A 15,061-nucleotide genomic window follows, 5' to 3' on the forward strand; every position below is an offset into this window, starting at 1 on the left:
GCGGCGCCGGCTCCCGCGCAGACTGTGTTCCGGGCTCGCGGCCGCCCGTCCGGCGCTCCGCCGCTGCCGCGGCCCCGCCGCCGCAGCCGTCCACAGCCACGGCTTCCCCCGCCCGGCGCCATGGCCGCTGCGGCCGGGGACGGCGCGGTGAAGCCGCTGCAGTGCGCCATGAAGCTGGCCAACGGGGCCATCGAACTGGACACCGGCAACCGGCCCCGGGTGAGGCGACACAAAGCGAGGCGGGGGCGGCGGCCGAGGGCGGGGCAGGCGGGGCAGGGCCGCGGGAGGGGGCGGCGGCAGGGGAAGGGGAGCAGGGCCTGCGGCGGGGGCGGGGGCGGGGCCGGGGCCGGGTGGAGGTGGGCGCGTCTCGGACCCCCTCCCGTCGCGGTCTCGGGGGCGCTGGGCGTGGGCGGCGGACGTGACCTTGGACAGCTCCCAGCGCCCGGGGTTAGAGGGGCTTCGCGAGGGGCTTCGCGAGGGGCTTGGAGGCAGCCCTGCGAAATGTGTTTGGCAAGCGATTTCCTGAGCGATGTGTGCTTTCCCGGGAAGACCCCAAGGGACGGCATCGTGGGGAGGCTACGCTGGGCTGCTCCGCGACGCGTCTCCCGCAGAACCGGTTCGGAGGGGACGCGGGCCGGGCAGTGGGCCTGTGACTGGCGGGTCACTGTCGGGGTGGAGCAGCAGGCCGGGTCCCCATGCACAGCCCCAGTGGACAGCCCCGGAGGACAGCCCCAGAGGACAGCCCCCGCGCACAGTCCCAGATGACAGCCCCCATAGACAGCCCCAGAGGACAGCCTCCGTGGACAGCCCCTATGCACAGCCCCAGAGGACAGCCCTCATGCACAGCCCCAGAGGACAGCCCCGGAAGACAGCCCTCATGCACGGCCCCAGTGGACAGGCCCCGTGCACAGCCCCAGAGGACAACCCTCATGCACAGCCCCAGAGGACAGCCCTTGTGCACAGCCCCAGCAGGTCTTCAGCCTGCTGCTTGCTCTGAGCCAGTGTTCTAGGACCATAGGTGCCCACATGGGTCAGAAGTCCTTTCTGGAACCCATTTCCCCTACTGGGCGGTGTAGCCCTAGATGGGGCTCCTGAAGGCACTGGTGCCACCACCGGACACCAGGCTCGGACTCAGGCCCTGAAAATGTTCAGATCCCTGGCATGTTAAATGTTAAATGTTCAGACTGGCAGCAGTCTCATGTGGGGGATGGTGGCGTGCTCAGGAAAGGGACTGCCCACAACTGAAGCCACATAGCGATTTCTAAGATTTGCAACATCTCCCTCAGTAACCTCTCTGGAAATTTTTTATTTTTTATTTAAGCCCTAAGAGCCCCTGACTTGCATGGGAAGGGAACTTGTTGCAGAGTGAAAAACAATAGCAATGGTTAGGGCAGCTTCTCCTGGTGCACTGAAGGAGAATCTCCGTGCCTCTTGTGCCGGGGAGAGGCCCTGAGTGCAGAGATAGGTGCCCTTCAGGTCAACAGAAGAGGGGTGCTCTTTGTGCATGACCTAGACCTGCAGGAACTAGCAGCAAACAACCCCAGGCTAGATGGCTCAGGTGAAACTCAAGAGATGAGCAGACACCATGTCTCTGTTTCCCGCAAGGGCATGAGGCAGGTCTGTTGGAACCGTTTGCCAGTACTGGCCTGACCCCTGGCATTTCTCTTCTCTGGGCCCAGGAGGCATATACAGAATACCTGAGGAGCATCCATTATATCTCCCAGGTGCTGCTGGAAGAAGTGGAAACCACCAAAGGTACAGCTCCCAGCCTCAGGACTTTCCTGTGCTGAACAAATTACAAATAGCTTAGCCCTTGGTGGGTCTCAGGCTTGAGGGTGTCCTGTGTCCTACCTGCTGGTCATTAGCAGAAGGTGAATGAGTGAGCATAAAGTAAGCATGAGCTGCCATTGTGTGATGTGGAAGCAGGAAGGGATGGGACCTAAGCAGAGACTGGACATCAAATCCCAGCTCAGGAAGGAGGGAGCTGTGGAAAGGTCAGGGGCTGCTGGCAACACTCTTAGCAGAGGGATGTGCAAAGGCCCTGAGATGAGAGTGGATACTGGGTACAAGGAAGAGTAGGTGAGTTGGGGCTGTCATGGCCTTGGGTGGAATTGGGGTCATTCTGGTGTAAGGGGAAACTTGTAGAGGCTTTGTGGGAGAGAGGCCAGCATGGAAGCAGAGCCTCCAGAGGCTACTACAGTGAGGACAGTAGTGGTAGAACCACTTGGAGATGGAAGGAGTGTAGGGCTTGAGGATGTTCTTTAAAGGTGGACCTGATTGGGACACCTATGTGGCTCAGTGCTTGAGTGTCTTTGGCTCTGAGTGTGACCCTGGGGTCCTGGGATCAACTCCTGCATTGGGATCCCCACAGGGGGCCTGCTTTTCTCTCTGCCTGTGTCTCTGCCCCTCACTGTGTCTCTCATGAGTAAATAAAAAAAAAAATAAAATTGGATAAAAATAGGGGCGCCTGGGTGGTCCAGCAGTTGAGCATCTGCCTTTGGCTCTGGGTGTGATCCCAGGATCGAGTCCCACATCGGGCTCCTTGCCGGGAGCCTGCTTCTCCCTCTGCTTGTGTCTCTGCCTCTCTCTGTGTATCTCTCGTGAATAAATAAATAAATACATATTTTTTTTAGAAAAGGATAAACATAAAGGTGGACCTCACAGATTTGCAGGGGGGAGGGTGAGCCACTGGCTGGTGGGATGGGGGAGTTGAACTGCTGGGGGGAAACAGTGAGGTACAGAAAGGTGACCCAGAGAGTGGCAGGAGCCGACTTGTGTGGGATGAAGAGAGAGCTCCAGCATGAGCATATTGTGCTTGAAGTGCTGAGCACCTTGGTGGATATAGGGCCACGTTGTTTAGGGGGGTGGGCTGCGGGGTCGTGAGGAGCCAGGGAGCTTAGTAGAGCTCTGGGCACTCCAAGACAGGCCTCGCAGGAGAGCACAGTGCCGTACCCAGGAGGGTGTTCTGGAAAGGTCAAGGAGCCCTCAGAGAAGGGCTCGACATGAGGGTATGAGTGAGGGGAGTTTCATTGGGAGTCAAATGACTGAAATAGGATGTGGTGAGAGGCTGGCTATAAAGGGAACATTACTTCGGTTGGAAACTAAGGCTGGTGGGGTCCAGTTCCTTCAACATGACAGAAGTGATCGCCAGAGAGGGGAATGCAGAACAGAAGACCTGCGGATGTGCCAGGGCTGGGGTCAAGCAGAGCTAGAGGACAGGAGACAGGTGACAAAGTCATCTCTGTGAAATGGTCTGTGGTCACTGCAAGGCCCACCTGGAGGGGCTGTAAGTACAAGGAAAGCCATTGTTGAGAAAAGGCCTGGTTAGGGAGAGAGGGGGCTCTGATGGTCCCGCTGGGACAACAGGACAGCCAGATGTTAGGCAGGCCAAGCGCAGAGCCCACACAACTTCAGGAGGTAAACCCAGGGCAGATAATCAGAAAGGAGGGGATGGTGACCTAGAGGTCAGAGATGAGGAGGGAGATAGGCTTGTCCTTGTTTTTATCTCAGCAAGAATCTACTGAGTAATAAAGGTGATAATGACCAACTTTATTGTCTCTTGATCCCCAGAAGGTGGAGAAATTGTGGCTCCGGACACCTCAAAGATGCTGAAACTGGCTGAGCAGTGTCTGGAGAGGGCCCAGTCCACAGCTGCCAAGCTTGGTGGGTCTCCAGCAGATCTTCATGGGGCATCCCCCTGCAAGTCTGCATCTGTGTGGAACATTGGACTCCATGCTGCCCCTTGCTGACATATGTCTTTCAGGGAAAACACACCTGAAGCCAGCTATGCCTGTGGCTGCTCCTGTCCCCCCATCTACCAGCCGACATCGCCGGGTGTACTCAGACGAAGGGGGGAAACTATCTCCGTTTCTGCCGCCTGAGATCTTCCAGAAGCTTCAGGTGGTAGAGTCACAAAGTTCTAAGAAGTAAGAGGGGGCAAAATGGAAGGTGGGCTGAGCCTAGGTTTGAATTCCAGGAAAAGTGAGCTAACCATGATGATTGATTGTAGTTAAAATGGGTTGCGGAATGGAAATAGCCACCTGCTTGACAAAAACAAATGTAAATCCCCTTTGCACAAAAGCATGTGCATGAATGACACACAGAGATAAACAGAAGGAGAAATGAGAAAGTTACAGAGTAATCGCAGACACAGACTTGGAAGTATTCAGGTGTGGTTATCATGAAACTATCACACTCCTTGTGTTTGCAGAAGTAAAAAAGAAGTTTGAAAACAGCTCCAGGGAACAAAAACGCATAAAATCTGACCCAGCAAATGAAGAACCAAGTAAAAACAAAATGAAAAATATAATGCCAACATTGTTTTAAAGACTAAAAGAAGGGGATCCCTGGGTGGCCCCGTGGTTTAGCGCTGCCTTCAGCCCAGGGCATGATCCTGGAGACCCAGGGTCGAGTCCCACATCAGGCTCCCTGCATGGAGCCTGCTTCTCCCTCTGCCTGTGTCCCTGCCTCTCTCTCTCTCTGTGTCCCTCATGAATAAATAAAATCTTAAAAAACTAAGAGAAAACAATAACAACAAATTACATCTTCCAGTGAAAGTCCACACTTGCATAGGAAATGAGTGGTCGATTTTATAACAACAGAGTAGACATAGTTGCTGAAAGAATGAGTGAATTGGTTAAAAGGTCAGTAGGTACCGAGAATGACTCAGAAGGGGAGGAAAAAAAGAGAGAGAAGATCTAACACAGGAATATCGGAGTTCTGGAAAAAAGCAAACAAAATGGGAGAGGCATTATTTGAAGACCTAACAGGATATAAGTTCCTTTTTTTTTTTCCTTTCTGTTTTAAAGATTTTATCTATTTGACAGAGAGAGCATGCAGCACAAGCAGGGGAGTGGCAGGCAGAGGGAGAGGGAGAAGTAGGCTCCCGCAGAGCAGGGAGCAGAGGCAGAGCTCAATCCCAGGACCCTGGGCCAATCATGACCTGAGCCGAAGTCAGACATCCAACTGACTGAGCCACCCGGGCGCCCCAGGGTATTAGTTTCTAGAACTGATAAACACACGCAGACATGGATACGAGAATCCTCACTAGGAAAGACAAGGACTGGCTCCTCCTGGCCCACCTGCTGCCAAGCCTTGGGGGCCGCTGCCACTGAGAGGGTCCCGGCACCTCACTTTTGCCTGTGCAGTTTGGGGGCAGGGCCAGGCACAAGACTTCCAACCCAGGACAAACTCCCTCCTCAGCTGGGGTCCTCACAACTGACCCTCTCCCACCAGGAAAGCATGAAGATATGTGAGGACAAAAGTTTTTTTTTTTGAGCAGGGGGCTGTATTTTTGGTGGTTGTTTCTACAAAGTAGACATGGTTCTCTTTTTAATGGTGGCAAACTCATCTAGCTGTTTAGCTCACATGATGCCTTTAAGAAGTTTCATATTGTTCCCAAACATGTATAACCAATCTGCAAAAAAGCGCAATGTCCAGCTTCTCTTGAAAAATCAGAGGTCTTGGCAATTGCTGGTCTGGGTGAGCAGGGCACGGGTCTCCAGTCCACCCCAGACCTCCTCCCTCCTTTTCACTTCCTGCCTGCCCCCACCACCACCTGCTCATCTTCTGGTCTCAGGGCACTGTCAGGGAGGGTCCTCAGGTCACCAGAGCTTCCAGGTATTCCAGGGCTTCCTAGAGCCTGGACAGCAGCTTGTCACTATTGCAGGGAGCTGACACCTCTGGAGGAGGCTTCTCTGCAGAATCAGAAGTTGAAGGCGGCCTATGAGGCACGGATGGCCCGCCTGGACCCCAGCCAGGCCATGCAGAAGACATCCCTGGTGAGCGGGCCCCTGGGAGGGTCTGGGTTGGTGGTAGAAGAGGAACAGGCGGGACGTCTGGGTGGCTTAGTGGTTGAGCATCTGCCTTTGGCTCAGGTCGTGATCCTGGGGTCCTGGGATCGAGTCCCACATTGGGCTCCCTGCATGGAGGCTGCTTCTCCCTCTGCTTATGTCTCTGCCTCTCTATGTCTCTCATGAATAAATAAAATCTTAAAAAAAAAAAAAAAAGAAGAAGAAGAAGAAGAGGAACAGTCCTTATCTCCTTCCCTTCCTAGACTCTGTCCCTGCAGCGGCAGATGATGGAGAACCTCGTGATCGCCAAAGCTCGGGAGGAGACAGTATCCTTTCCCTCCATACCTGGTGTCCTGAGCTGAGGGAGAAGGGGGTGGGGTGGGGTGGGGTGGGGACAGAATTCATCCAGCTTCAGAGAGGCGTGTGCTTGAAAGACGTGCGCTCCTGTCCTGCCTGTCTCTGCACAGTCCATCCGATCCCTCTTACTACCCAGGGGCTCCTCTCCTGACCGTATCTCCTGGACGCCCAGAGATTCCATACAGGTGAGTAGGGGCTGCCTCACCAGACACCTCCTTGACTGCTGTCCCAGCTGCAGAGAAAGATGGAGGAGCGCCGGCTACGGCTCCAGGAGGCAGCCAACAGGTATATTTGCTCCCATTGGTCTGGGGACAGCCGAGAGGACTGTGGGGACTTCTGCACCTGCCACCCAGCCTGAAGCTCCTAGCCTCGTCTCTCTCCCCAGGAGGTTCTGCAGTCAAGTTGCCCTGACCCCAGAGGAGCGGGAGCAGCGGGCCCTCTATGCTGCTATCCTCGAGTACGAGCAAGACCATGTGAGTCCTGGGAGCTGGGGGTGGGTTTGCTGTTTCGGGGGCCTGTTGCCATTGGGTCTTCCCTACACCCCAGAGAGGGCACAGACCATGTGGCACTGGTCTCCCTGGGTGCAGCCGTGGCTGGGAAGGACGCAGGGACCCGGCCATGTTCTCCAGAGTCTTCTGCCCTGCAGGACTGGCCCAAGCACTGGAGGGCCCAGCTCAAGAAGAGCCCAGGGGACCTGTCGCTAGTGACCAGCCTGGTCTCCCACCTACTCAGGTACCAGGGGCCTTCAGACCCCCTACCTTGCTGGCCCTGATGACAAACAAAAGGGTCAGAAAGGAGAGAGACAAAGGAGATCAGGGGTGGCCATACAGGGCGTACATGGGCTCCCTCAGATGGTCTGGGGTGGCAGATGTCCCATCCAGCTTTCCTCACGGTCGTTCAGCAGCTCTCTTCTATCTTCTCAGAGGGTGGGTCAGACTTTATCTGCCACATTCACTCACAAGGAAACAATGCAAGACTCGGTCCTTCGACACAAGTCCTGTGGGGACATGTTGTAGGTGGGTGGATGGTAGGTGAGGGCGTGGCCACAGCGCTGTGCCCCCACACCTCTTCCTGTGCTCGCAGCATTCCCGACCACCCCATCTCACAGCTCTTGAAGAAGCTCCAGTGTGCGGTGTATCGGGCGCTGTACCCCATCGTGAGCAGGGGCGCTGTTGGTGCCGCCTCTGCCCCTGGCTGCTGCTCCTTGCCCCCGGACGCCGACGGGCTGCTGGCTCCTGGAAGCCGGCGGCTCCGGCCCTCACAGAGCCTCTACTGCATGCTATCCCCTGCAGATCCCAGCCCAGCCCCGCGGCCCCCAGATGGCACCCATGCCAGTCCCCCTACACCCCCTCCCCACACTGGCCCCCCCGAAAGAGGGCTGGACAGCAGCCCTGTGGGGCCTCCCTCACCCCTGGCGCACAGCTTCACGGCTGTACAGGGCAAAGACAGCTCCTTTGAAGACCTCGAACACTTCTTGGCTACTTCTGAGGGGTGGGGCCGGGGGCATGGGAGGCCACCTGAGCCCCAAACAACAGGGGTGAAGAAGGAGCCGCTGCTGGAGCAGCTGAAGAGTGCTGTGAAGGACATACACAACGCTATCGGTGAGGGCCAGCGTGCCTGCAGGACGGGTGGGTGGGTGAAGGGAGCTGCTCCCACTCTGAAGCCTGTGCCCAGCGAAATGCTTTTCACAGGCCTAGGATAGGCCCTGGGGAGGGCAGGCCTTCTTCTCGGCGGCCAGCCAGGCTTGATCTGCAGAACCCTCTCTGTCCACCGTTCTCTGAGGAGAACTCCATGTTTAGCAGACAGGAACATACCCTGCTCTGAGAGCAGGTGGGGCTGGCAGGGGCCCCGAGGTCTCCGATCCCAGGTTGTCTGCTCACTGGGCTGCATGGGGGAAGCATGGCCTGCCCCATCCCAGCCTTCTGTTTGGGGAAGATCCTCTGGCCACCAGGTGGTCCAGGCTGGCCCACAGGGCTGGACTCAGGTCATTCCCAACCAGCTTAGTGCTGACAGTGGCCTTTTCCATTTTGAGAATAGTGTGTGGATTCACTAAAGGTTGGCACTTGGGGTAGCTGGTGACCCCCAAGACCTTCCAAGGAAGAAGGCTTCCAGGGTTTTCTAAGAAGCAGTGAGGGAGTCCCAGCAGTTGAGGGGCCTTGGTTCTCAAGGTCCATGCCTTCCAAAATCCCCCAATGGGTCTCCCAAGTCCCTGGGCTGAAGGTCTTGTTGTAAATGTGCTTCTAAAGCTCCTACCCCCGCAGCATGGAGTACAAACTCTCAGAAAGAGGCTGTCCTTTGCCAGCCTGTCTGATTAGCTCCTCAGGGGGGCTAGGCATGATCCTTGAGCTCTAGAGTGTTCTGGCCCCAGACCCCATGGATACAGGAGTGGGGACTTGAAGGGGAGAGATTCAGGCAGAGCCACTCCCCACCAAGCCAGAACACTGGTGCTGTCCACACCGAGCCTGGCTCTCAGTGGGTGGGAGAGGAGGGGACAGGTATGGGGCCCCCCTCAGACACTCCAGGCTGGCTGGGGATGACCTCCAGGGGCTGCCGGCCTGGGGCTGGAGGGCCCAGCCGTCCCCACAGTGCCATTGTGCCGGCTCTGCTCCCGGCAGACAGGCTGCTCTCGCTGACCCTCCTGGCTTTCGAAGGCCTGAGTGCGGCTGCCTCCAAGGACCGGTGCCTAGCCTGCATCGAGGAACCCTTCTTCTCTCCTCTGTGGCCCTTGCTGCTGGCACTCTACAGGTATGATCCCAGCACCGCCCCTCACAGGGCCTTCCCCTTGCTCCCCACCCTTTGCTGGCCATCCTCAGATGCTTCTGGTTCTCAGGTGGTGCCACAGCCACCTCCTGTGACTCGGGGATACAGGAGATACAGCTTGTTTTCCCTAACCCTGCCTCCATCTCTGGGGCAGAGTCCCCTGGGCAGCTGAGCCTGGCCTGTCTCTGCCCCAGGAGTGTGCACCGCCTCCGGGAGGCTGCCCTGAGCAGGAGCATGGAACTCTACAGGAATGCACCCCCAGCAGCCATAGGCATACCCTCGAAGCTTCTCCCCCGGGACCTGGAGGCCACAGGAGCTGGTGCCTACCCCTACTGTGCTGCAGCCCAAGAGCTAGGCTTGCTGGTTCTGGAGAGCTGCCCCCAGAAGAAGCTGGAGTGCATTGGTGAGGGGGTCGCAGTTTGGGAGGACAGGAGGGAAAGAAAACAAGCTCAGATAAGGTGCCATCCCAGAGGGTGACCTAGAGTCTCTGCCTCTGAGCTGCAGACCTTACTCCTAGCAGATGGGGGCTGTGTCTCATGGGACATCCATGGTTCGAGGGGCATTACCTTCCTGAGAGAGCTTCTCAGCTCCGCCTAGCTCCAAGTGATGGGGTGGGGCGGGGGGGCGGGTTGGCGGGGGAGGCGGTGCCTGGCCCCAGGGCTGTCCTGGGACTGGCTCCACTTAGCCCTCTCGTGAAGTTTCACTTCTGTGCCACAGTGCGGGTCCTGCGGGTCATCTGCGCCTGTGCCGAGGACTACTACCGGGCCCAGGAGGCTGCACCTGAGGCCAGACCCCAGCTTGGTGCTGCAGCCATGTGAGTGGGCCCTGAGCAAGTGGGAGACAGAGGCCTGGAGGAAAAGAGAACCCTCCATCCTGCCCCAAGCACCGGGGCCGCAGGTTCCCACCTAGATTCAGGCCCCTGGGCCCCAGCTGCAGTGAGCTTTGCAGGGCTTATCGTCCAGGAGAGGGGTGCAGCTCCAGCCCTCATGGCCGATGCATTCCCACCCCTCTGGGCAGGGCTGCTTAGGCATCAGGTACCACCTGGATAATTTGGGGAAATTTAGGGTTGCTTGTCCCAGGAGCACGTGCCTGGTGCCTCAGTACACACTTCGGGGAAATAGCCCTGGCCTCAGTGAACAGCTTACCCCCCCACCCCCCAGGCCTGGGGTTCCTGAGTTATCCCTGTCCCAGTCTCCTGAGGTGAGGCAGGGGTCTTCTCTGCCTGGATCTCTGATGCCTGGTCCTATCTGTGTCACCTGTACCCTCCTGTCCTGGCCCCCCTTGAGACCCGTAGCCCCCTAGCAGCTGTAGCGGCTCTGCTCACTGCCACCCTGCCTCAGGGGCCAGCATTACAGTGAAGACACCTGTCATTTGAACATTGTAGCTACCTACACCCAAGGGCCTGAAGGTAACAGGCAGGTGGAAATCAGAGTTGAGTGTGAGATCAGCAGGGAAGAGCTCCACCCCCACCAACCTCAGGGCCAGGAAATAAGGCCTCAGCTGCAGGGTGGGGTGGAGGGACCCCTTCACCAGTTTACATGTGGTTTCTGGGTGAGTAGCTATAGGTGTAAGAGTTGTAGGTTAGCCAGTGTTTCTGAGTCCCAGCTGCAGTCTCACACTTCCTCTCTCCTCTGTGTGTCTAAGGAGGCAGGGAGAATGGTGTTGCACATAGCTTTATGTCTCTGCAGGTATTAGTACCCAGGTTAGTGGGGGCAGGGCCACGAGGAGGAGCCCAGTGTGTGAGGCCTTCCTGGTTGGTAAACATACTCGAGCCACAGTCTTTGCTCCCGTGCTCTTCCCAGAGACCACCACCCTGTGAGCCCTCAGACCAGGGCTCTGCGTGTCCTGCAGGGCCTCCCTTGGTACCTTTTTAGTTTTCCTAGATGCCTCTTGTGCAGTATGCCAGGTATCAGCAGAGTGCCTGGGACATGGGCCATCCCCTCCTTTACCCTGCTCCCCAGATGTGGGCACGCTTGTGGGGCAAGCTTGTGAGGTTGAGGCCACCCCCACATGTCCACTGTGGGGGCCTCCCCTTGTCCAGCCACAGGCTTTGCAGCACAGGGTCCCCATTTAGGGACAGGCTTGCTGCCTGTAGTGGCTGCCAGTGCCGCTGACCTGAGCCCACTCCCAACTACCCCCACACAGGTGGGCAGGGGGGCACAGGGAGAGCAGCTGGCACTCTAGAGGCCGAGCTGGGGGCTGCAGGGCTTTGGGGATTGAGCAGCTGTACTGGCCCCCAGAGCCTACTGGCCAGCCATGCCTCTGCCCAACAGTGGTGCCGATGATCTCCTGCCCATCTTGTCCTTCGTGGTGCTGAGAAGTGGTCTCCCCCAGTTGGTGTCAGAGTGTGCAGCCTTGGAGGAGTTCATCCATGAGGGGTAGGAGCCCCCACCCAAGTCAGGCACTTGTGGGGTATGGGGCACGTGCTTCCAGCCCTTTCCCACCACCCCTTGCTCAGCATACTGTGTACGGGAACCGGGGCCCATCCCTTGAGCAGCATCTGCCTGAGGAGAGGGCTGTCCCCCAGCCCAGCCTCCCTGACAGATCCCTGTGGGGCCTCAGTGTCCAGGTCCTGCCCGACAAGTGCAGACACCCCTTCCAAAGTGCCAGGGGCCTCCTTGCCTCACCTGGAGGTGACAGATGCCACCTCTGCCTACCTCAGATACCTGATCGGAGAGGAGGGCTACTGCCTGACGTCACTACAGAGTGCCCTGAGCTACGTGGAGCTGCTGCCCCGGGGGGCTCTGGGCAAGTAGTGGAGGACCATCCAGGAGGCACCTGCTCTGGCAGGGTTGGGGCTCTGCAGCTCTGCACCTGCCCTGACATCCGCCCCCAGGGACTCGAGGAGGCACCTCATTTGCTCAGAGAGTAGAGCTGAGCTGAAGCAGCTCCTAGGAACGAGGCCTGTCTCTTTCTTGTCTCAGCCTGAGCCTTTCTTGTCTCAGCAGGAACACCAGAGCTGTGGGCTCCCTGGGGCCTGTGCACATGTCCTCACAGTCCCATCAACCCCACAGTAGGGAGGGGGCCATGGGCCTGGCAGAGGGCAGGTCTGGTTTCTCTCCCTTTCCATCTCTGGTGATAGTTGGCTTCTGGTGTCATCCCTTTTCTTGGTGGAGTCAAGATGAGAGCCTCTCCCCATCCCCTGCCCCCACCCCAAGGCCTGGGGCCCAGGTGGCTTGAAACTATACTGTTTTTTTTTTTTTTTTTTTTTTTTTCTGTACTGTTTACTTACTGGGTATTGACCACTCCATTCTCCTCTGGAGCCCAGGCATCCCCAGGGTACCCACTCACGTCTGGAGCCTCTGAGCCATTCCCACCTCGGCAGTAGGCATTGGCCTTCCTGGACCCCTGGCTGATTCCCACCCCCGCATGTCCCCTTCTGGGTCAGTGTGAGCCTAAGGATCAGTGCCTGCCTACAGCCCAGTGTCCACTCTGACTGTTACGTGCCCCGGGCAGCCATTGACACAGCCAAAAATAAAGAGGTCACTGATGTCTCATTCTGCATAGCTCTCTTGCTCACCATTCCATTGGCTACGTGGAGGCACAAGTAGCACAACTACTTCCCCTGCTGACCAGCCAGAGCCAGACTGTCCCTGAGATCATTAAGGTCTACCCCCGGACAAAACCCATCTCCCCAGGCACCCCCTGAACAGGAGAGGGACCCCCCTAGGGCTGCATCCTTGAAGATAATACATGCTCTGCAGGGCCTAGTAGTTTGGGCAGGACCTGTGACTGGGCCTCTTGACCCAAAGGGCTCAGAGAGCATCTTCGTTCTCTAGGTGGGAAACACATGGGGGTGCCCTGGGTCATGATACGTGTTTCCCCTAGAGAGGAGAAAGCCAGCAGCCCAGCCCCAGCTGCAGCAGCATCTGCCAGGGAAGGAGGGATCTCTGGCAAACCTGAGTTGCCACTGAGGCAGGTGGTTTGGGCCCAGCCATGCCAGGGGCCAGTTAGGGGAGTGGTGTGCAGGTTCCCTGGGGAAGGGCTCTGAGGAAACAGCCCGCAGTTGGTGTTTATTGGGTGCTCTTATGAAGCAGTATTCCAAGTCCTCTGAGGTCTGTCCTCACAGGAATTCCATGAGGAACTGAGGTATGGACAGGGGAAGTGACTTCTCTAGGCTGCACCTCATGATGGCAGAGCTGGGTTTGAGCTCAGCAAACCAACTCAAGAGGCCATGGACACCTGTCGTCAAGACCCCAGTGGGCTGGGGCAGCTGTCATGTGTCAGGTGCTCTTGTGGCCTGGGGCCCCCTGCCCACCAGTGCCCCAGGAACAGATAAGCCAGCACCCATACATACACTTGTGTGGCCTTTGTCTCCTACCCTTGCCCTGCCCTTCGCTCCCTGACATTCTGGGTATGTTCCTGTTAAGTGTAGAGTTCTGACTACCCCAGGCTTGGATGAGAATCCCAGCCAACCACAGAACTCTGGGAAGAGGGGGTGACATCCATGCATCAGGCCTTGGCACTGACGTCTCAGGGGTGGGATTTTAAAGGGCCCTTCATAGAGCAGATGGAGGATGAAAGTGTCTTCAGCTAAGCCTGACAGTTGGAGGTACCTGTTGGCTTTGCACTGGGGACCGCACCTTTGGGGATGAGCTGTCTCCTTGGCACCCTCTTTTAGACGCTGCTGTCAGGCTGTGCTTAGGCTGCTTTTTACTGTGTGACTTTGGGACAGTCCTTTAGCCTCTCTGAACCCATGACTCCTCCATAAAATGTATGAATAATTCACTCTTCCCCCTGGGAATCCTGCAAATCAACAAGAAAAAGGCAGCAGTCCGAAAAAGAAAAATAGCAAAGGCTACGAACAGTCTATCAAGGAGGAAGGTTTTGTTTGTTTGTTTGTTTAAATATTTGAGAGCAAGAGGGAGAGAGAGCAGGCAAGCATGGGGAGGGGGAGGAGCAAAGGGAAAGAAAGAGAATCCTCAAGCAGACTCCATGCTGAGTGTGAAGCCCATTGAGAGACTTGATCTCACAACTCGAGATCATGACCTGAGCCAAAGTCAAGAGTCAGACACCCAACTGAATGCACCACCTATGTGCCTCCATAGGAAGAAGTTTTAAAAAGATAATTAGCATAACAAGTGTTCAAAACCTTACAAATCAAGAAAGGCAAATTAACACAATAACAAGGTAGAATTTCACGTGCACTAGACTGGTAAAACCCAAAAGCTGGGTGAAGCCGAGCAAGGTGGGGTGCAGGAGCTGAAAACTATGCACACAGTGTGCCGTGTACTGGGCAGCAGATTCAAGAACTAGGTGCAGTCCTGGGCCAAGGCAAATACCAACTGACCCTCTGACCTAGCGGGCCTGTTCCTGGTTGTAGCCCAAGGTCATAAGAGGACACGTACACAGATGGGATCAGGCAGTGTGGCATCCATTCCCAGGAAGGTGGAGGGGAAGGTAAATGCACATGGTCCCACATGGATTGCTGTGTAACAGACCACCGCCCCCTCACACACACTGGCTTAACCACAACAGCAGTCATTTACTTTGCTTGTGAATCTTCCATTTGGGCAGGATTCAGTGGGGACAGCCTATCTCTGCATCCCAGCATCAGCTGGGTCAGCTTCCAGGTTGGGTGACCCCACATCAGGAGTTGGAATCCTCTAGAGTTTTTGTCCACATGTCTACAGTAATGCTTGTCACCTAGGACCTCAGTCAAGACTCAGGACTCAGAACTACATTCTAGGACAGAATGTGAGGCCTGCATTAGTTTCCTCTGGCTGCCATAACACAATGCCACAAACTGTGTCACATAAAACCAGAGAAATTTATTAAAGTTCTATAACCCAGAAGTCTGAATTCAAGATGCTGATGGGACCATACTCCCTCAAAGTACTAGAGCAGAAACCTTGCTTCCCTCATCCAGCTTCCTGGCCCTTGCAATCCTTGCTGGTAACTGTAGGCAGGCCCCCAATCTCTGCCTCCATCACCACAGACCTTCTCCCCTAAACTCTCATAACACCACCAGAGGTATTGGATTTAGGGCCCATCTTAATTCAGCATGACTTCAACTTGATTATATCTACAAAAAACCTTTTTCTAAATAAGCTCATATTCCCAGGATCTAGGGGGACATGGACTTGGGGGGACATTATTTAGTCTAGTGCAAGGTCTCTCCATGTGGCTTCCAGCTCTCCCCCAATAGGATG

At 56.4% G+C, this 15,061-nt stretch overlaps 1 protein-coding gene across 4 annotated transcripts; it reads left to right on the plus strand.

Annotated features, from left to right (window-relative positions):
* Positions 1 to 63: 63 nt before the first annotated feature.
* Positions 64 to 12,411, plus strand: VPS9D1 (VPS9 domain containing 1). 4 transcript variants are annotated; one of them, XM_038537993.1, is made up of 15 exons: positions 64 to 219; positions 1,680 to 1,755; positions 3,571 to 3,663; positions 3,764 to 3,926; positions 5,669 to 5,780; positions 6,056 to 6,118; positions 6,382 to 6,434; positions 6,517 to 6,622; positions 6,796 to 6,881; positions 7,233 to 7,750; positions 8,765 to 8,894; positions 9,104 to 9,312; positions 9,627 to 9,723; positions 11,183 to 11,287; positions 11,572 to 12,411. In XM_038537993.1, the coding sequence occupies exons 1-15, from the start codon at positions 121 to 123 to the stop codon at positions 11,663 to 11,665; spliced, it is 2,004 nt and encodes a 667-aa protein (XP_038393921.1). In that variant the 5' UTR covers positions 64 to 120; the 3' UTR covers positions 11,666 to 12,411. The 4 variants fall into 4 exon arrangements, with proteins under 4 accessions (XP_038393921.1, XP_038393923.1, XP_038393922.1 ...); XM_038537995.1 differs by having other exon boundaries at positions 121 to 219; positions 6,535 to 6,622; XM_038537994.1 differs by lacking the exon at positions 64 to 219 and adding an exon at positions 428 to 616.
* Positions 12,412 to 15,061: the final 2,650 nt, after the last annotated feature.

This window comes from Canis lupus, chromosome 5 (genome assembly GCF_011100685.1).
Source record: "Canis lupus familiaris isolate Mischka breed German Shepherd chromosome 5, alternate assembly UU_Cfam_GSD_1.0, whole genome shotgun sequence".
Classification (NCBI taxonomy): Eukaryota; Metazoa; Chordata; class Mammalia; order Carnivora; family Canidae; genus Canis; species Canis lupus.